The 19,330-nt window shown below is 40.1% G+C and overlaps 1 protein-coding gene across 1 annotated transcript in view; it reads left to right on the top strand.

Annotated features, from left to right (window-relative positions):
- The window catches only part of MYO3A (myosin IIIA), a gene marked incomplete at both ends in the record, with an annotated part of 210,068 nt that overhangs the window by 29,752 nt on the left and 160,986 nt on the right, over positions 1-19,330 (top strand). The window contains one exon of the mRNA XM_079797460.1: positions 15,902-15,978. Within this exon, the coding sequence (XP_079653586.1) occupies positions 15,902-15,978 (77 nt within the window). The remainder of the gene's footprint in view (positions 1-15,901; positions 15,979-19,330) is intronic.

Below are 19,330 nucleotides of genomic sequence, written 5' to 3'. Positions count from 1 at the left end.
CATAACAGTAGCAAAATTACAGTTATGAAGTGGAATGAAAATAATTTTATGGTTGGGGGTCACCACAACATGAGGAACTGTATTAAAGGGTCGCGGCATTAGGAAGGTTGAGAACCACTGCTCTAGCCCTTGGGAAGGGCTTTCCTTCTGGTCTTCTGTGCTGGCACAGAGTAAGCGCTGAATGATAGACACCTTTTTTATACCCCTCAGTGCTCTCTCCAGAGAGCAAGGTCAGCTTCTTCCAGTTCCTTAAATGTGCCCAACTCTTTCTCAGTCAGGGCTCTTGGCACATGTAATTGAGTACTTCCAAGTACTTTTGGAAGTACTTAAAATTTTATCAACATGCTTTCCTCCTTTGCCTATCTAAAAATATGTCTCACCCCAGTCTGCTTGAGGCACCTCTCTCTGGGGTGAGATAAAGCTTTGTTCCAGAAGGAATGCAAGAAAGTAACTGTGGTAATATTCAATTTTTAACATTCATAAATGGGAATTCGTAGCAAGACTCAGGCTATCTCTTGAGAAAATCCTATATGAATTGCTCTAACTTTTTTTAAGCATATGGAGAGAGAATTTCCAGGGACACACTGTTGAGTTTCACATAAGAGAGAATAGAAACGAGGGAAACCCTTTCCAATTCTGGGGTAGTTGTGGAAAGATGAAACAGAGAAAGAGACAGGAGAGTGAGATGAGCTTTTAAAAAGTGAAGATGACAATGAGGCAGAAAGGAGCTCTCACCTCACACCGCTGCCCACCGCTGCCATTCAGTGTTCCAGAGGAGGCCGCTGCCCAGTCTGCCGCAGTCCAGGCTGGGGTGAGCCACATTGTTGTTACCTGAGGTGTAGAGATTAACTAGAGGAAGTGCTCCAGTTGAGCTTCCCCAAACCCTTACCCTTAGTTTCCAGAACCCAAAAGTACCTGAGAATCTGGCTGCGGAGCTTCTAAAGAGGGTTCTCAGGAAGGGAAGTGTGGCACAGAGCAGATCACCTGGGCCAGGTCTGCATAGGTGTCCGAGCCAGACCTCAGGGTGCTCTGAGCTCTAGCTGAAGCCAACGCCAGCCTTCATCTGCTGGGAAGAAAGCCCTGCTTGCACGAGGAGAACAGACCCAAAGTTCACCAGATGCAGATACTAGCATCGGAGGCCAGCAGTACCCCAAAAGCCAGGCAGACGAAGTCACGTGGCTCTAGAGAGTAGAGACCCATCACTCTCTTCTCCCTGCCCAAGAGGAGTTATAACCCATCCCTCATCCTATATGGACAGTCCCATCTTCTGGAGAGAAGAAGGAGTAGGGACGTCATCTGAGAGATACAGCAAGCACACTTTTATCCAACAGAGATTGAACTCTATCTGAAAGGACTAAGCTTTACTTCCCTCCCAGCCAGTGGGTGGAGGCATAGGGATAGACCATAAGAGTTATAGGCAAATTGAAGAAATTACAGTTTCTCTGTATATGTAAGTGTAGTGTCATTAAATTTTGTGACCACTTACAAGCATGATGCTTTCCCTGCATAGATATCTCTGCTCAGCCCTGCACACGGCTAACTTCTTTTTGCCGGCTGAGTGCCTCCCCGGCACCCTATACTTAATGTAGCCATCCAGTTGTCATACTTGATTGTAATAATATGCTTAATTTGACCACCTTCCCTGCTAAACTATAAGCCTCATGATGACTGGGTTCTCCCTCTGATCTATCACTTTGTCCCTAGAACCAAGCATGATACTGGCACATTGAAAGGGCTCAATAAACACTCATGAATTAATGAATGAATGAGAGGTAGGATTTTCTATACAATTTTGTAGTCTTGAGAAAGCCATTTAAAAACTCCAAGGACATTATCCTGCTCATCTACAATTATAAAAAAGGTAGACCTCACAACTGATTACTATAAAGAGTAAACAGGATGATACAGATAAAATTACTGACATTTTACAATTTTAAAATATCTGAGCTATTACTCTTATTATGGAATTATAATCTCATGTAGCCTCTAGCTCAGTGTTGTACACAAAGTAGGTACTCAATAAGTAGTAAATACATACTTTATTAAATAGTTGCTAAATAATGAAAGTCTGAGTACCTAAAAGTCGTGCCTCTTTCTGTTTCAATATATATGACCTTTGCTAAAGTAAGGTCAGTATTACTTTAAATAGCAAACTACTATTTAATTACACTAAAAGTGAGATTCAGTTTGGTAATACTAGTTAAGAAAATCTTTTGATTTTTTGCTAAGTGGATATGCTTTTACAGAAAACCACCAGACACTTCGGAGACCAGAAAGACAAATGAGCTTGGAAATGTTATTAATGAAATCCATTAGCAGTCACTGGTGTATGATCAATCAAAAAATAATATGACCTCCCAGGAGGTAAACCCCTTTAGGCAAGTCAATTAATGTCAGAAAAATCAGTCCCTATCTGGAATAGAAAAATGAAAGAGAGACTATACTTGAAGGGTGGTTCTCAATTCTCATTTCTGTGGATTTCTCTCTGGGGAATTTCATTTCTAATAGGAGAGTTAACATTTCAATACAAAAGTACAGAATGTACTTCTTGTGATTTATTTATACATTGTTCTTATGACAGAATATTTTATGGCTTTTAGTCTCTTATTACTGACAAGCCCAAATTTAGACTAAATCCCCAATGAGTAATCTAGGTGGAAGAGAAGTTATGACTTTTTTTTAAATTAAAACCCACTTTTTAGCATCAAGTGAGGCAATTGCATCTGAACTTTAAAACTTGGAAGTTCCGCCGAAACCAGTTTGGCTCTGTGGATAGAGCATCGGTCTGCGGACTGGGGGGGTCCCGGGTTTGATTCCGGTCAAGGGCATGTACATTGGTTGCGGGCACATCCCCAGTGGGGGGCGTGCAGGAGGCAGCTGGTCACATCCCCGGTGAGGAGCGTGCAGGAGGCAGCTGGTCGATGTTTCTCTGTCATCGATGTTTCTAGCTTTCTGTCCCTCTCCCTTCCTCTCTGTAAAAAATCAATAAAATATAAAAAAAAAAAAATCCAAAAACTTGGAAGTTCCTTTTATTCCTTTCTTTCTTCCTGAGTAATTCAGAACCATAGCCTTTAGGTGGGAAAGAGCAAGCGTGGAAGTGCGGGGTGGTATAGCATGTGGTTCAGGCCCGAAATGGGTGAGGAAGACATCCATGCTGGGAGGGTGTGTGGTAGTGTCTTGTTGAGTCTCTGAGTGGGACAAGAAGAGCATTCACCTAGGAGGAGGAGGAGGATCTCAGTCAGGTTGTCAGTTGAGTTAGGTAACAAGGGCACCTGTGTTGCAGTCAAGATGGAGAAAAGAGATTATTTACATAAAGAGGGCTTAACACAATCAGGAAGAATAATGACAGTGGGAGCCAGGTTTCTTACTATTAGAGAAAAGAATGACAACTATGGAAAGGGAGAAAAATGAACCCAATGCTGTTGGATTGGAATTGGAGGTTTCAATGTGAACTCCTGATTTTTAATATGTATAGAGGGATATAAAAATAAATATGTCAACATTAAAGTTTACAACAACATGGTGGACCTTGATTATGCGAAGTGAAAAAAGTCAAACAGAGAAAGCTAAGAACTATATGATTTAACTCATATGTGGAATATAAAACTGAAACTTATGTACACAAACAGCAGTGTGGTGGTTGTCAGAAGGAGGGGGTTGGGGGAAGAAAGGGGTCCTAATATGAGGTGACAGGAGAAGATTTGACTTTGGGTGGTGGGCACATGGTCCTATATACAGATTTTGTAAATTAGTAACCCACACAGGTAACCTATATGTTCATGTAGACTAATGTCACCCCAATAAAATTTAAAATAAAAAAGTGAAAAAAATGTTTAATAAAAAATTAAGAATACATGTATGGTGTGTGTGTGTGTGTGTGTGTGTGTGTGTGTGTGTGTGTGTGTGTGTGTTTTATCTAGATATTTCTACTAAGAGGGCTTGCAAGCATCGATACCCCAAAGTCAAGCACATCAAGCACCTAACACTTGCTTTTTAAATATAATTCTCAACTAGGAAGAAGTGGGGATTTTTGGAGAAGAGCTGATTTTTAGGGCTGTACAAGATGAACCTAGGCCTTAGTGTGCCAAAAAGTAAGGCAATGTTCAAAAAATGTTAGAGGCATGTCTGAAGGACACAGAAGCCAAATTGAAGCTATTCTCATTGATCAAATCTGGGAGCTTCAAAATAATGATAATAATGGTGGTAACAGTGGTAACCCATTGAATGAAACAGAAATCCATTAATCTATACTTTTGCAGACTTACATACATGAATAAGTGAATGAAAAGAAGCAAAAGCCTTTTCTTACAGAAGAATGCCAACTAATAAAATATTGAAAAATAATAAAATTGTTCATTTGGAAACTATTTTAGTAAGAATTAATTCATCCCAAAATGTAAATGGATGCTAAACTGCCTGGTTAAGTTTTGATCCGAAATAGGATATTTACATTGTTTCAAAGGACCTCTGCACAAAATACCTAATTACAAAAGAAGAAGAGAAACTTTATAGGGAAGAGTCCTGGCAGACCCAAACTTAATCAAGTGATCAAAGTGAACACAAATAGTATTTGGAAAAAACGAAAATCACATAATTCCTGATAGGATACAATGAGAAGACTTCAGTATTGTTGCCGTTATATTCCTGTCAAAAATATAACCACGAAGGAATATCTGACAAATACACAATCAGGAACATTCTACAAAATAACTGTCCTGAAATCTTAATGTCAAGGTTGTAAAATTCAAGGAAAGATGAAGGAACTCTTCCAGATTGAAGGAGACTAAAGAGACCTAACAACTGAATGCAGCACATGCTCCTGGATTGGATCCTTTCATTGTAAGGGCATATTTGGGACACTTGGTGAAATTTGAATGGTGTCTGTAGATTAGATGGTAGGAATGTAACTGTTAAATTTCCTGACCTAAATAGTTGTGCTGTGGGTATTCAATGGAATGCCCGTGTTTGTAGCAATTAAACACGAAGGTATTTGGGGGGAAGAGACATCACGTAGCCCACTTACTCACAAATGGTTCAGATAAAAGTTATTTGTACTTCTTTTGCCAACTTTTCTCTAAGGTTGAAATTATGTCAACATTTTTTTTAAAATTATGGAGTAGAGTTGGAGACTTAACACAGGTCTAAAGATATTTGTGTATGTGTGTGTCTAAAGATCGTATATATATTTGATTATTGAATAAATCTTAAAAATTTGAGAGCTAGTGCTTTATAGAAATAACTAGAAGCCCAGTGCACGAAATTTGTGCACGGCGGGGGGTTGTCCCTCAGCCCAGCCTGTACCCTCTCCAATCTGGGACTCCTGGAGGGATGTCCGACTTCCCGTTTAGGCCCGATCCTGGTGGGATCGGGCCTAAACGGGAAGTCGGACATCCCTCTCACAATCCAGGACTGCTGGCTCCCAACTGCTTGCCTGCCTGCCTTCCTGATTGTCCCTAACCGCTTCTGCCTGCCAGCCTGATCACCCCCTAACCACTCCGCTGCCAGCCTGGTTGATGCTTAACTGCTCCCCTGCCAGCCTGTTTGCCCCCAACTTCCCTCCTCTGCCAGCCTGGTCACCCCTAACTGCCCTCTCCTGCAGGGTTGATCACCTCCAACTGCCCTCCCTTGCAAGCCTGGTTCCTCTCAACTGCCCTTCCTTGCAGGCCGGGTGCCTCCCAACTGCCCTCTCCTGCTGGCCATCTTGTAGTGGCCATCTTGTGTCCACATGGGGGCAGGATCTTTGACCACATGGGGGCAGCTATATTGTGTGTTGCAGTGATGATCAATCTGTATATTACTCTTTTATTAGATAGGATAGAGGCCTGGTACAGGGGTGGGGGCCAGCTGGTTTGCCCTGAAGGGCGTCCTGGATCAGGTGGGGGTTCCCTTGAGGTGTGGGGCGGCCTGAGCGAGGGGCCTGTGGTGGTTTGCAGGCCGGCCACGCCTCCTGGCAACCCAAGGGGAGGCCCTGGTATCTGGAATTTATTTTCCTTCTATAATTGAAACTTTGTAGCCTGGGGTGGCAGCCATTTCTGGGGCAGCAGCCATTTCTGTGGCAGTTAATTCACCTTCTACAATTGAAACTTTGTAGCCTTAAGCAGGTGAGCCCGGCCAGGGTGTGCGGAAAGCTTTGCTTCCCCTGTTGCCGCCGGCAACCCTGGCCTGCTCTCTCAAGCTCCATTCTGCTGCCATTTGTTTGAATTTGTTTACCTTGTATAATTGAAACTTTGTGGCTTGAGTGGAGGCTTAGGCCTGCAACGGCTATGGAAAGCTTGGCTTCCTCTGTTACCTGGGAAACCTTGCTCTCTGTGGCTGTAGCCATCTTGGATTGGGGTTAATTTGCATACTCGCCCTGATTGGCTGGTGGGCGTGGCTTGGCTGGTGGGTGTAGCTTATGTAGTGGAGTGATGGTTAATTTGCACATTACCATTTTATTAGAGAGGATGTGTTGGGGGGGACTTGGGGGATCAACAACATTTAAAATATGGCAGAGCTTTAGAACTTTTTTTTAAAAAAATTTGTTGATTTCAGAGAGGAAGGGAGAGGGAGAAAGAGCTAGAAATATCAATGATGAGAGAGAATCATTGATCGACTGCCTTCTGCACGTCCCTCACCACCGGGGATCAAGCCCGCAACCTGGGCATATGCCCTGACATGGAATGGAACCATGACCTCCTGGTTCATAGGTCGACGCTCAACCACTGAGCCATGCAGGGCAGGCAGAGATTTATAATTTTCATCCCTATACGATTAATATTTTATTCAGCTAGAATTTGATTTTTTTAATTTGGGGAAGTGACTTTTACTTGGAAGAAAAGACATTTATAATTTTTTATATATATAAAGGAAAACCATAAATGGAATCTCTTTTAGAGTTTTGTAGTTCCAGCTGAACTTGTGGACTCAAGTATTCCTTGAGCTGAACATTAAGTTGAATTAAGCCAGTCAACCTTATGGATAATGTCGTAAGGCTTAGTCAAGGGGGTATTTTAGTTGTAAGGACAAGAAACCCAGACTAGCCAAAACCGGTTTGGCTCAGTGGATAGAGCGTCGGTCTGCGGACTGAAAGGTCCCAGGTTCAATTCCGGTCAAGGGCATGTACATTGGTTGCGGGCACATCCCCGGTGGGGGGCATGCAGGAGGCAGCTGGTCGATGTTTCTCTCTCATCGATGTTTCTAGCTCTCTATCCCTCTTCCTTCCTCTCTGTAAAAAAATCAATAAAATATATTAAAAAAAAAAAAAAAAAAGAAACCCAGACTAGCTCCAGAGGCCATCTCAGACAAGAAGAACAGGACAAAGGGGACTGAAACAGAGACAGGAGAATGGAAGGCAAGAACCTCGACTGCTTTTTGCCTTTTTTGTTGTCAATCCTCACCAGATTTTCACAGATTTTTAGAGAGTGGAAGGGAAGGGAGAGAGAGGGAGGGAGGGAGGGAGAAATAAACATTGATGTGAGAGAGACACATCAACTGGCCCTCTCTCAGGGATCAAACCTGCAACTGAGGAACTTGACAATGACTAGGAATCAAACCTGAGACCCTTCAGTCTGCTGGGTCAACACTCTAACCACTGAAAAACCGGCCAGGGCCTGCTTGTTGCCTTTTGCTCTCTCTCTCTCACTGGAGAAACCAAATTTCTCTCTCTGCTTCTCTTTGCGAGTCTACAGTCCAATCTCTGGAGTTTCATGTTGCCCATCCAGCCTAATAAAAAATACAGCCTCAACCTTCCAAGTCTGTATGAATAATCTTATTGGTTCATTGCCAACAGCTAACTGACCCAGATTTTCAGCATCCCAAGTCAGAAGGAATTTGGAGTGGGAGAAGGAACTCAGTTGAACCAGCTGGATCGGATGTCCCCTTTTAATCCAATGAGCCATGACTGGGGAATGGGCTGATATGGTACAGTCAAGCCTCCTTGGGCCTGCCTATTCTGCAGATAACTGTGAATAACGACTTTTAAAAAGAGGATAGGGAACGGGAGAGAAAAAGATATTTTCTAAATATTCTAGAAAATATTTTTTCTTATGATGTGCATTGCCTTATATTCTGAAGATGTTCAAAATTTTAGTTTTTAATTGTTGAAAGTAAATTATATACTTAAAGCACACCAAAAATTATATTAAGAATGGATTTCAGACATTTCAAAGTTTTTATTTAGTAACAGATAAAAGGAAATTTTACATCTAGGGATTTACCTAACAAAAAAACAAACTGTAGAAATTTTAATAACAACTACCAAGTATTCCTTTCCATGGTGTGATAACTTTAGGTGAACCAAAAAGGACTTTCCTTTTAAAAAAATGATTAAATTGATTGATATTTAGAGAGGGCGATAGGGAGAGAGAGAGAGAGATGTCAATTTGTTGTTCCACTTATTTTTACATTCATTGGTTGATTCTTGTATGTGCCCCAACTAAGGATCAAACTCACAACCTTGACATATCGAGTTGACGCTGTAACCAAGTGAGCCACCCAGCCAGAGCCACTTTCCTTATACTTTTTAAGAATCACCTCTTTGCCTCCTCAGTTTTTTTCATTGTAAAATAAGTGTTTGGACTAGAACTAAATGATCTTAGTCTGCAGCTTAAAATTTTAATTCCCAAAGAGCTTCAAGCAAGTAGATTTTTATGGTGAGCCAGGAGACAGGACAATGGGGGAGGTGAATGGGGAAGAAAGAAAATGAGAAAAAATGAGATAAGATCAGTGAGGATAGTGTACCCTAAGTGAGGAGAATTATATATACTCAACTCTCTGTAACTGAGGTTCAGTACTATGTATATATGCACACATGTATACAAAGTCATACAGAATCAATGGCACAGGCAGCTCTAGGTGCATAGTTCATATGTTCAAAGACAAGGAGAGTGCAGCGAGCGGTAATCTTGATGCCTTTAGAGACAACACTACACCATGTCCATTATAAAATATGAGCAGAGTATTAAAGAAAGGGAGAGATCTAGTGCCAGGTGAACTGGAGAGGGGACAGATCATTTGGTATATTAAGTACAGGAATGTCAGAAGATTTTTTATATCCCTTATATGCAAAATGTTGTGTGAATATGAATTTTCTAAAGAGAAAGTATACAACTTTTATGAAAATCACTAAGTAGATTATAACCCAAAAGTAATAAAGAATCATTCATTTATTCCAATCTCCTAAATCAACAATGAGAAAGCAAAAGCCTGGTCCCACTGTGAGAGCGATGTGAACTATAACTCCAATGCTCACCTAACCTCCGTTAAGTCCCTACTCTGGGGGAACAGGGCAACCTGAGGCATCTCCTGGAATTAGTGTCAATTCAGAGTTAGTGCTCAGTAATCCCAGAAAAAGTCTGATTATTTCCTTTTTCCTACTGTACGGTCACCCTGGGAAAAGGCCATAGGTCCCTTTGGGGAAGGTTGAAGAAAGATTAATATATAACTTTTTGGCAGTGTGCTGGGGTTCTTCCTTAAGGGGTTGACCTCCCCTTCATGCAAGTATTTCTGGGTCTATAAAGGACATGAAGTCTTGGACTTGATGGAGGGGCCATGACTGTCTGTTTTTATGACTCCAGTTAGACTTTTGTTCACTTAACTTAGGAGTATTTTACTTACACAAATCAAGTAAGAATTTAGTAGGCTTCCCATCTATCACTTTTAGGAACATCGAGATCCCATAGGCAACACTATTGGTCTCTGCAAGTCACACTCTTCTGATTACTGCTTTGACTCTGCTGCCCATTATGGGAATCATGTCCACATTGACTTTGGCAAATGAGGGTCACCACTTGGCCCCCGCCACTCTGTGATCAATTATTCCCATTGCATTGAGCTTTTCCTCTTTAGTTGAAATAGTTCCAATTATAAGTTCTAGCCTACAGAGATGAGTGATAACAGAACTCTTCAAGGACTATGAGGCTCTCCTCAGAAAGTTATTTCTCACAGTTCTGTTGAAAGATATGGCCTATGAACCCTCCCATGTTGGATGATAAATCCACTCTATCATTCCACTCTTCCTAAGCCTTTGAATCCTTTCCTCTAGAGTAAACCAATGTAGTCCTGATATTTCAAATTCATGTACTGGGGACCACTTTTTGGTCCATGTCTGAGTCAACCAAACAAACAAACTGGTAGAGAACTTTTTTAACTCCCCAAGCTACAATATTAATTGCAATGTCTCTGCTTAGAGGCCCCATATCAGTAAATTGAGTCTGATCCAAATTTATGTTCCTTCCACCCTTATCCTACACCTTTGATGAACATTCCCATACATATTCTCTGAATTTCTGTATGAATCTGAAAAATCAAGTTGTTCTTTGTACTTTTGTATCTCATCTTTAGGGTCCTGCTGGGACTTGAGTCTAGTATTGGTTTAGAAGCAGGGAGATGGTTAGGGTGGGTCCTAAGAGAATAAATGTCTTCTGAGGCAACTACATCAGAGGAAGCATTACAGTTTCCTTAGTCAGTGCAAAGTTAATCTCTTTTGATGGGGTTAGAGAGGTTACCAATTGTACCGGCAAGGAAATTTATCATAATTTAGTAGCTCAAAGTCCCCAGCTTCACCAGGTCCACATTCTAATGTTCAGGATCCCATTCCTTTCCAATCAAGGCCCTCACTTTAACAGTAGACACCCTGTGGGGTTGGGAAATGTAGTTTGCAATTCAGCCACTTGCAAGATGAGATTCTGGGCTTGGCTTTCAGCAATCTCAGCTCTGCAGCTACATGAGAGAAGGGTCTCTCTCAGGGCAGACATGGTAGCTTTCAGGTCATTTATGCAGCACTTGAGCTGGGAATTTGAATCCCTGAGCTCATCCTTTTCTTTCCTCACTTTGTCCAGTGACATTAGAAGCAAACAGCCAATCTCATTATACTCATTAGTTTGACAAAAACGTTTAAAGAGGTCATATAGATGGTCACCCTGAATTGTACCTCCTGTAGGTGTTTGGTTACAAGTATCCAGTGATGATATTTTGCATATCTCTATCACTACATCATTCATGGACTATCAGTGCTCTTTCCTACTGGAAATAGTCATTAGTGCCTTTAAATCTAATCAGATTAGAAAGCCAATTCCAGAAGCCTGAGAACCAGTTCAGAAAACTCATCTTTAAGATTCTGTGTCTCTAGAACCACTCTCAGTATCAAAATCAGTATTAGGATTCTCCAGAGAGATAGAATCAACAGAATATGAATGTGTATATGTATAAATATAGAGACTAAGTCTCCCTTATGAGAGAGACTCATGTAATTGTGGAGGCGTGGCAACTCCAAAATCTGATGGTAGGCTGGCAGCTGAAGACCCAGAGGAGAGTTGCAGTGCATCCAAAGGCAATCTGCTAGAAGAACTTGCCCAGTGGAGGTCAGTCTTTGTCCTATAAAGACCTTTCACTTATTTAATGAAGCTCTCCGAATTATGCAGAATAATCTGCCTCACTCAAGTCCACTGATTTAAATGTTAACCTTATTCAAGAAACACCTTCACAGAGCCTGGCCAGTGTGGTTATGTGGTTGAGCCTTGATCTATGAACCAGAGGGTCACGGTTTGGTCAGGGCACATGCCCTGGTTGCAGGCTGGATCCCTAGTAGGGGGCATGCTGGAGGCAGCTGATCCTGATTCTCTCTTATCATTGATGTTTCTATCTCTCTCTCCCGCCTCCTTTCCTCTCTCTGAAAACAATAAAAATATTTTTTTAAAAACATCTTTACAGACTACATCCAGAATTATGTTTGAGCAAATATCTGGGCCCCGTGGCTCAGCCAAGTCTATGCATAAAATTAATCATCACACCGTCTTAACTTCCTCAACAAAATGAGGATATTAGATGGTGTAATAAATTTTAGGGCTCCTCTGGTTGGAAAAATTGTATATTTTCATAACTTCAATTCTTATTCCCACAGTATTTTGTTTTTTAACAAACAAACCCATGGTCTTACCTTTGGTCTCTTGAGATGTCAAGGGTTTTACTGGATGGTTATAGAAAATCAAGTTCCCTGAAATTTTCTGGTCTGTTTGAACCATGTTGGAAACACACACATGTGATGTTTGTTTTGAGTTCCTAAGACCCTCAGAGATCTTCTGACCGCATGTATGAAGCCTGGACATTTATCTCACTAGAAATGGGACTAATGCAAAAGGGACCAGATCTGCTGTATAGCCACCAAACAACCCAGGATGCCTTATGGAAGGGGCTTAAAATAGCGTGACAATTCTCCAGCAGTGTCGTCAAGCAAAGGGCTGAAGAACCATTAACATAAACCCCCTTCATGTTCCTGTGGCTTTAAATGGACTACTGACTTCTCCTCCAGTCTTTTTTCTGTTCAGCCCTGATCTCTTTTTGGCCTCCTGTTCTTTCGATATCCTTTCACTACCCCAACTTTCTGCCTGGAATTTTCCACCCTTTGGCGTTTTCTCTCTTGAGATGCTTATGTAACTTTACTTTGGTGACTTATTCCATTAGTTCCTCTCTGGACAAGATGATTTCCCTAATCTCCTTTACATCCCAGGGCTCCTGAATTCATAATTTGGATTCCTGTTGCCTCTTAAAGTCATTTGTGTCAATCATTTCTTAATAGAATTTATATTTTTCTACCTATTAACTGCTTTCCTTGTGAGAATTTATACTGAATCAAAATGCCATGTGTCCTCAGGAAACTCATTTTTCTCTCCAGTTGAAGTTTACTACTCTGAAAATGAACATTCCTGACCATTAAGTTGCCTTCTAGCTCGGAAGCTCTTTGGCTGTGTTAGTAAATGATCTTGAGGTTTAACAGTCATTGCAGACGCAGTCAGCAAATATGAAATTTGGTAAATGACTTCCTCTGTCACTTTCACAGTTGGTGTCTGTCCTGTTTCTATGTGACAATCATTCAATATTCTCCAACTCACAGGTTTCTTTCTTTCTTTTTTGTTTTTTATCCTCACCCGAGGATATTTTTCCATTGCTTTCTAGAGAGAATGGAAGAAAGAGGGAAAGACAGAGAGAAATATCTATGTGAGAGAAACACATCAATTGGTTGCCTCCTGCATGAGCCCTGGCCAGGGCCCCGGGATGGGGAGGAGCCTGCAATCAAGGCACATGCCCTTGACCGGAATCAGAATCGAACCCAGGACCCTTTGGTCCACAGGCTGATGCTCTATCCACTGAGCAAAACTGGCCAAGGCATAGGTTTCTTGTTCTACTTTTTATTGTTGTTGTTAATCCTCATCCAATGATATTTTTCCATTGATTTTTAGGGAAGAGAGAGGGAAAGACAGAGAAACAGCAATGTAAGAGAAACACATCGATTTGGTTGCCTCCTGCATGAGCCCTGACCAGGGCCTGGGCCAAGGTGGAGACTGCAATCAAGGCACGTGTCCTTGACCAGAATTGAACCTGGGTCCCTTGGTCCGCAGGCCAACGATTTATCCACTGAGCAAACCCGGCTAAGGCTACTTTGTCCTTTTTTTTACTTATTTTTGTGTGTTTTTTCTTTATAATCTGAGTTGAATTTTTGTTTCCATACAGTATGAGACTCCAAGAGCATTGTAATTCATTACCTCAGCACTCCTTAGATCTGTTGTCTTTGAAGGGAATGTCAATCAATACCAGGGTGTTTGCAAAATATTATCGGAGTGCAGAAAGAAATATTCATACCTTATTACAGTTATTTTAATATCATCCTTTATAATTACCTTCATTTTATATTTCATAATGTCTAATTAATATGTCAGTAGATATTTAGAGAATTGTCTTTATATCTATGTACAGTGTACTTGCTCAAAAGGTTTTTACTATTTAGGATGTGTGATTAAAGACTTTGAAAGTAAAAACATTTGCTCGTTCATATGTAAAATCATTAGGGTCTTGTATTAGTCAGGGTTCCTTGGCTGTAAGCAACAGAAGCTAACTGACCAACTGTGGCAAGAACTGAAACAACACTGGCTGGTCTGCAAAGTCAAGGGACCACCGACCTCCTAAGAAGAGAGCCATGGCAGCCGTGGACCTCACATGCAGCCTCACCTGGACTTATCCTTAGAGCCCTGCCATTGGTTGACTCAGCTCTAGTTATCTCCTTCCCTGAGAATCGCCACTAAAAATTCACACACTTGTAAGACAGAGAGCCTGAATGGTCTACCTTCTGTCAGCATCCTTTCATAAATATCTTCTGTGAAATATTTTCTGCCACCTGTGTCTATAAATTCAGATGCTGAGACATGAATGCTTGCTGAAAAATGCCAATTAAGATGATATAACTCACACCCAGAAAGAGAAAAAATGTATCACGTGAGAAGCTAAAATGTTATTTTTCTGCCAGAAGCAGTACTTCTGATTTTTTACTTGGTTGTGGTTTCATTCTTTTCCTTTCCATTTCAATTGTATGATGTTTGAATTCTTAAACTATTTTTATGAATTTGAAACAAAAATATTCATAAAGAGTCAAATATAATTTAAAATTTTTTATAAATAATTAGAAACCCTTAAATTATATTTTGGTAAATTTAGAATCAATTTTAAATTAAATTGCTTTTTAAATCCTTTTTTTCACTTACATAATTAATTGTATATCGATATTACTGTGAAATTCAAGCCTATTCACTTCTGCCTTTAATTCATAGAAAAAGACAAGTTAAAATGTTTAGAATTAAATTTAATTTTTCTGAAAGTAGAATGCCTGGAGTAGAGGTAGAGGATGTCTTTTGGAGAAATGTGATTCAATAAGTGCTGATTCCCTTTCTTCAGATAGTCTGCTAGAAAATATTTAAGGGAGAACCTTCAAGCACAGGTTAGAAAATCTCCTTTGAATTTGAAAAATGATTTAGTGAGGATTTTTTTCTGTCAAATAAATTTTTTATAGGCAAAATATGAAGGCCAGAGATGAAGAGTCTGTTTAGGACAGGATTTACATGTAGATGGAGTAGGTCATTAAGGGATGCAATTAATGTAGAACCAAAACATACTACCTGCCCCTTTGCTCAAGTACATTTCCACCAGTGAAATGCTCATTTGGCTGAATTTCATGATAAATGTCAAATGTCATCTTAAAAGAATCAAATATATCCAATTTTCAATTTCTGTTAGTGCCTTTGTTCTATTTGGCTCGTAAGATAAACATCCAGAGCCTAAAGCAAATGTGCCACCTGGGAGGTACTTTTCAAAACAGGGAATCCAGGGAGTGGGAGCCCGGGATTTAGATATAACCCATCAAATCCAGAGGAGGTCAAGGGAAGCAGCACTGAACAGTCAGAAGGAAGTAACCAGGCCCCGTGTGAAGAGCAGGAGAGTAAAATGCCAGGAGAGAGACTTCCCTCCTAATTTTCTTAAGGGTCAGTGATGATTATGTCTAACCAGTTGGAATTAATGGGATGATATGATTGGAATATTTGGTTGTACCTCTTCATTGTAGTCCTTTGGTTTATATTCTCTCTCCAAGAAAAGAACAGATTCTACTAATGGTGCTGGTTTAAATAGATGCTATTAATTTGAAACTTCCAGTCACCCCCTAGGTGAATACCACCATAAAATATTTTCATATTCACCAGAAATTGATAGTGGGCAGAGGGAGGAAGGAGGTAGGAAGCATACCATTCAAATAACAATGACATGCCAAAACATGTATTACAAAGTAAAAAATGTAGAAGGTCAAAAGAAATAGAGGTTAGCATGATCAAAAGGAGATTCAAAGTCAGCATGGAGGACTCAAAACTTGAAATGGGGCTTTAAGGATGTATGTGTTTGGAGATGAGAAATGAAGAACAGGGGACCATTCTGTATTTTGGCTGTGCAAAAATCCGAGCTTGGGAAACTTTAATGTAAAGTTCAAGTCCAGTGGCAGCTTAAGGGAACAGAATTTTAATATTACTTTGTAAGAAAATGTACTGCAGTTAGAACCTGTTTACGTGAAACATTAATCCAAGAAGTACGTCTTGTCTCTTCCTTCCAGGTGTGTCTGCTCAGCTCACCAGCACCTGGCACCGGCGGAACACATCTGTAGGAACACCGTTTTGGATGGCTCCTGAGGTCAGATAGAATTTTGAGGGAGACAAACGTCATATTTGATCCTTTCTGGCTTTCCTTTTCATGAGTATTCTCTCTCTCTCCATACGTGTTTTGGAATAACTCTAGAATAAAATGTCAGTGGTGTTGCTTTTATGTGAAGTTTTTGCATGTGTGAGGAGGAACATGGGAGGTGCTGTGAATGAATACATGAGCAGATGAAGCATTGAGTGAATGAGTGAATCAGAGGAGATAAGGAGAAATTGCTTGAAGCCTTAATTTTTCATTAAATTTACTTTTCATTGTTTAGCATGTTTCTATATAAATGATGTTTAGATTCCGTTTTTAAATTATAACAGAAATATAATGAAAACCACTAGCCTTATTGAAATCAGACTCAGGTCTGTTAACCTAGACAACAGACTTCTCTATGGAGTCATTCTCCTTGGGGACTGTGCTCAGTTTTGGTAGATCCTTTTCATTATTAGTGTTGGGAGGTTGTAGAAAACGGGCGAAATAGTTAAGGAAAAGTATCCTAGTCACATCTTCTCTCCACAGTCACTGTTAATGCCGGGTCTTTTTAATTATGTTTATCAGAAAACAACACTCTCTCTCTGCACCCTTTGGGAAAAGCTCTGCTATTTATCTACAATTTCCTAAGGAGTAAAGGGAGGAGAAGTAATTAAAACACTACATTAATATAGCAAAATCTTAGAATTAAATTTGTTTGAGGATTAAATCCTGCTGTACTTTTTCTATTTGAATACTATTTCAATTATTACTTGCAAAAAAGTTAAATTGTAAATGTAATAGTAAAATATGGAGAAAGGATAAATTATCTTAAGAAACTTCTTTTTTTATCTTAAGAAACTTTTAAAGACTCCAGTGGATTAAAAAACTTTGTAGCAGTGAGTACATCTTAGAATAAAAATAAAAACTATAATCATATAAGCAAAAACAAAATTGAATAAGAAAATCTCAAATGAGAGTTTTTTTAGAGTTCGTTCTGATATATTGCTAGTTTTAGCAGCTTATGAAAAAATTTTAAAACTGAGAAATTAATAAAATATAGCTATAATACCAAGCATTGATTTTATTCATAAATTTAATTATTAATATAATAAATACTATAATATATAATCATTGTATTATCATATAATTAATATTAAATAACTAATGATCTGTCTTTATATTTTTAATGTTAATTTATAGTAACAAAGCCATTATTATATGTTTAAGTTTGTCACTTAGTAAAAAACAATTTGATTAATGCGTCTTGAAACCACTCTGCATAAAAGGAAATATTTTGACCTATCTAAAATTTAATTACCGAAGTACTATGAGTTAATAATTAAAATATATACTTTAAACAATGTTTTTATTGATTTTAGAGAGGAAGGGAGAGAGAGAGATAGAAACATCAATGATGATAGAGAATCATTGAGCGGCTCTCTCCTGCATGCCCCCCACTGGGGATCGAGTCCACAACCCTGGTATGTGCCCTGATCAAGAATTAAACCACGCCCTCCTGGTTCAGAGGACTAAACTCACTGAGTTAAGAAGCCAGGCTAAAATTTACACTTCTTAATGTGCAATTACTAGACAGTCAGACAAGTTTATTCAGTCTGTTCTCTGTATCTATGAGTCTTTCTGTTTTGTTTATTTGTTTATATTGTTCTTTAGATTCCACATATAAGTGAAATCATATGGTATTTGTCTTTCTTGGACTGAAATATTTCACTTGGCATAATACCGTCTAGGTCCATCCATGCTATCACTAATGGTAATATTTCATTCTTTTTTATGGCTGAGTAATATTCCATTTTATATTGAACATGAATTTATTGTTGTTATTATTAATCCTCACCTGCGGTTATTTTTTTCCATTGACTTTTAGAGAGAGAGTGGAAGGGAGGAGTAGAGACACAGAGAGATACATTGATTAGTTGCCTTCTGCACATGCCCTGACCAGGGCCAGGGATCAAGCTGCAACTGAGGTACATGCCCTTGACTAGAATCAAACCCAGGACCCTTCAAACCATGGACCGGTGCTCTAACCACTGAGCAAACCAGCTAGGGCTGCACATGAATTTTTAATACAAAACTTGGGACTCATGCTTTTTTTCCGGTACTTTAGGCTATGCTTTCTGATTTTAGCATTTCACTCTCCTGTGATATTAAAAATACATTGGTAGGACAAGTTGGGAAGTTCTGTGTAAGATGTCCCCATCACCATACTGACTCTAAGTTGGGAAGCTATATATTCTTTCTATATATAGAGAGATAGAGATAGAGATGATAGAGATAGAGATAGAGATAGAGATATATAGCTATCTATATATCTGCATGCATATATATATATATATATATATATATATATATATATATAGTATATATACTAATAAAAAGGGTAATATGCTAATTAGACTGGGAGACCTTCCAGGAGACCTCCTGGGAGACCTACCGGACATCCTTCCAGACAAAGCCATGGTGACTTGGCTGAGGCAGAGGTGGTTAGGGGTGATCAGGCCAGGAGGGGAGGGTAGTTAGGGGTGATCAGGCTAGTGGAGGGGGCTATTGGGGGCAATCAGGCCAGCAGGGGGGATAGTTGGGGTGAGCAGGCCAGCGGGGGCAGCAATTGGGAGCAATCAGGCTGGAAAGGGGGAGCAGTTGGGGGCAAGAAGGCCGTTTGGGGGGCAGTTGGGTGCGAGCAGGCCAGCAGGCAGAGTGGTTAGGGGCAATCAGGGAGGCAGGCAGGCGAACAGTTAGGAGCCAGCAGTCCCGGATTGTGAGAGGGATGTCCGACTGCCGGTTGTGGGATCAGGCCTAAACCGGCAGTTGGACATCTCCTGAGGGGTCCCAGATTGGAGAGGGTGCAGGCCTGACTGAGGGACACTTCCCTCCCCCCATGCACAAATTTCATGCACCGGGCCACTAGTACATACACTGAGTGGCCAGATTATTATGATCTCTGAATGCATAATAATCTGGCCACTCAGTGTATATCCTATATAATAAAAGGCTAATATGCAAATTGTCCCCTCAACCAGGAGTTTGACCAGCAGGCAGGCTGGCCAACCGCCCATGTCCCCTCCCCCTGGCCAGGCTGGCTCCCACCCATGCAAAAATTCATGCACAGGGCCTCTAATGTATGTGTGTGTGTGTATGTGCACACACACACACACACACACACACACACTGAGTGGCCAGATTATTATGAGTTCAGAGATCATATATATATATACACACATATATATATATATATCATATATATATATATATACACATATACACACACACACACACACACACACATATACATATAATTTATGCACACATACAGGTGCTAAGAATACAATTGATTATGGCCTTCTCG

The sequence above is a fragment of the Cnephaeus nilssonii genome (genome assembly GCF_951640355.1).
Source record: "Cnephaeus nilssonii genome assembly, chromosome: 1".
Taxonomy (NCBI): Eukaryota; Metazoa; Chordata; class Mammalia; order Chiroptera; family Vespertilionidae; genus Cnephaeus; species Cnephaeus nilssonii.
This window is presented reverse-complemented; position numbering and strand designations above follow the sequence as displayed.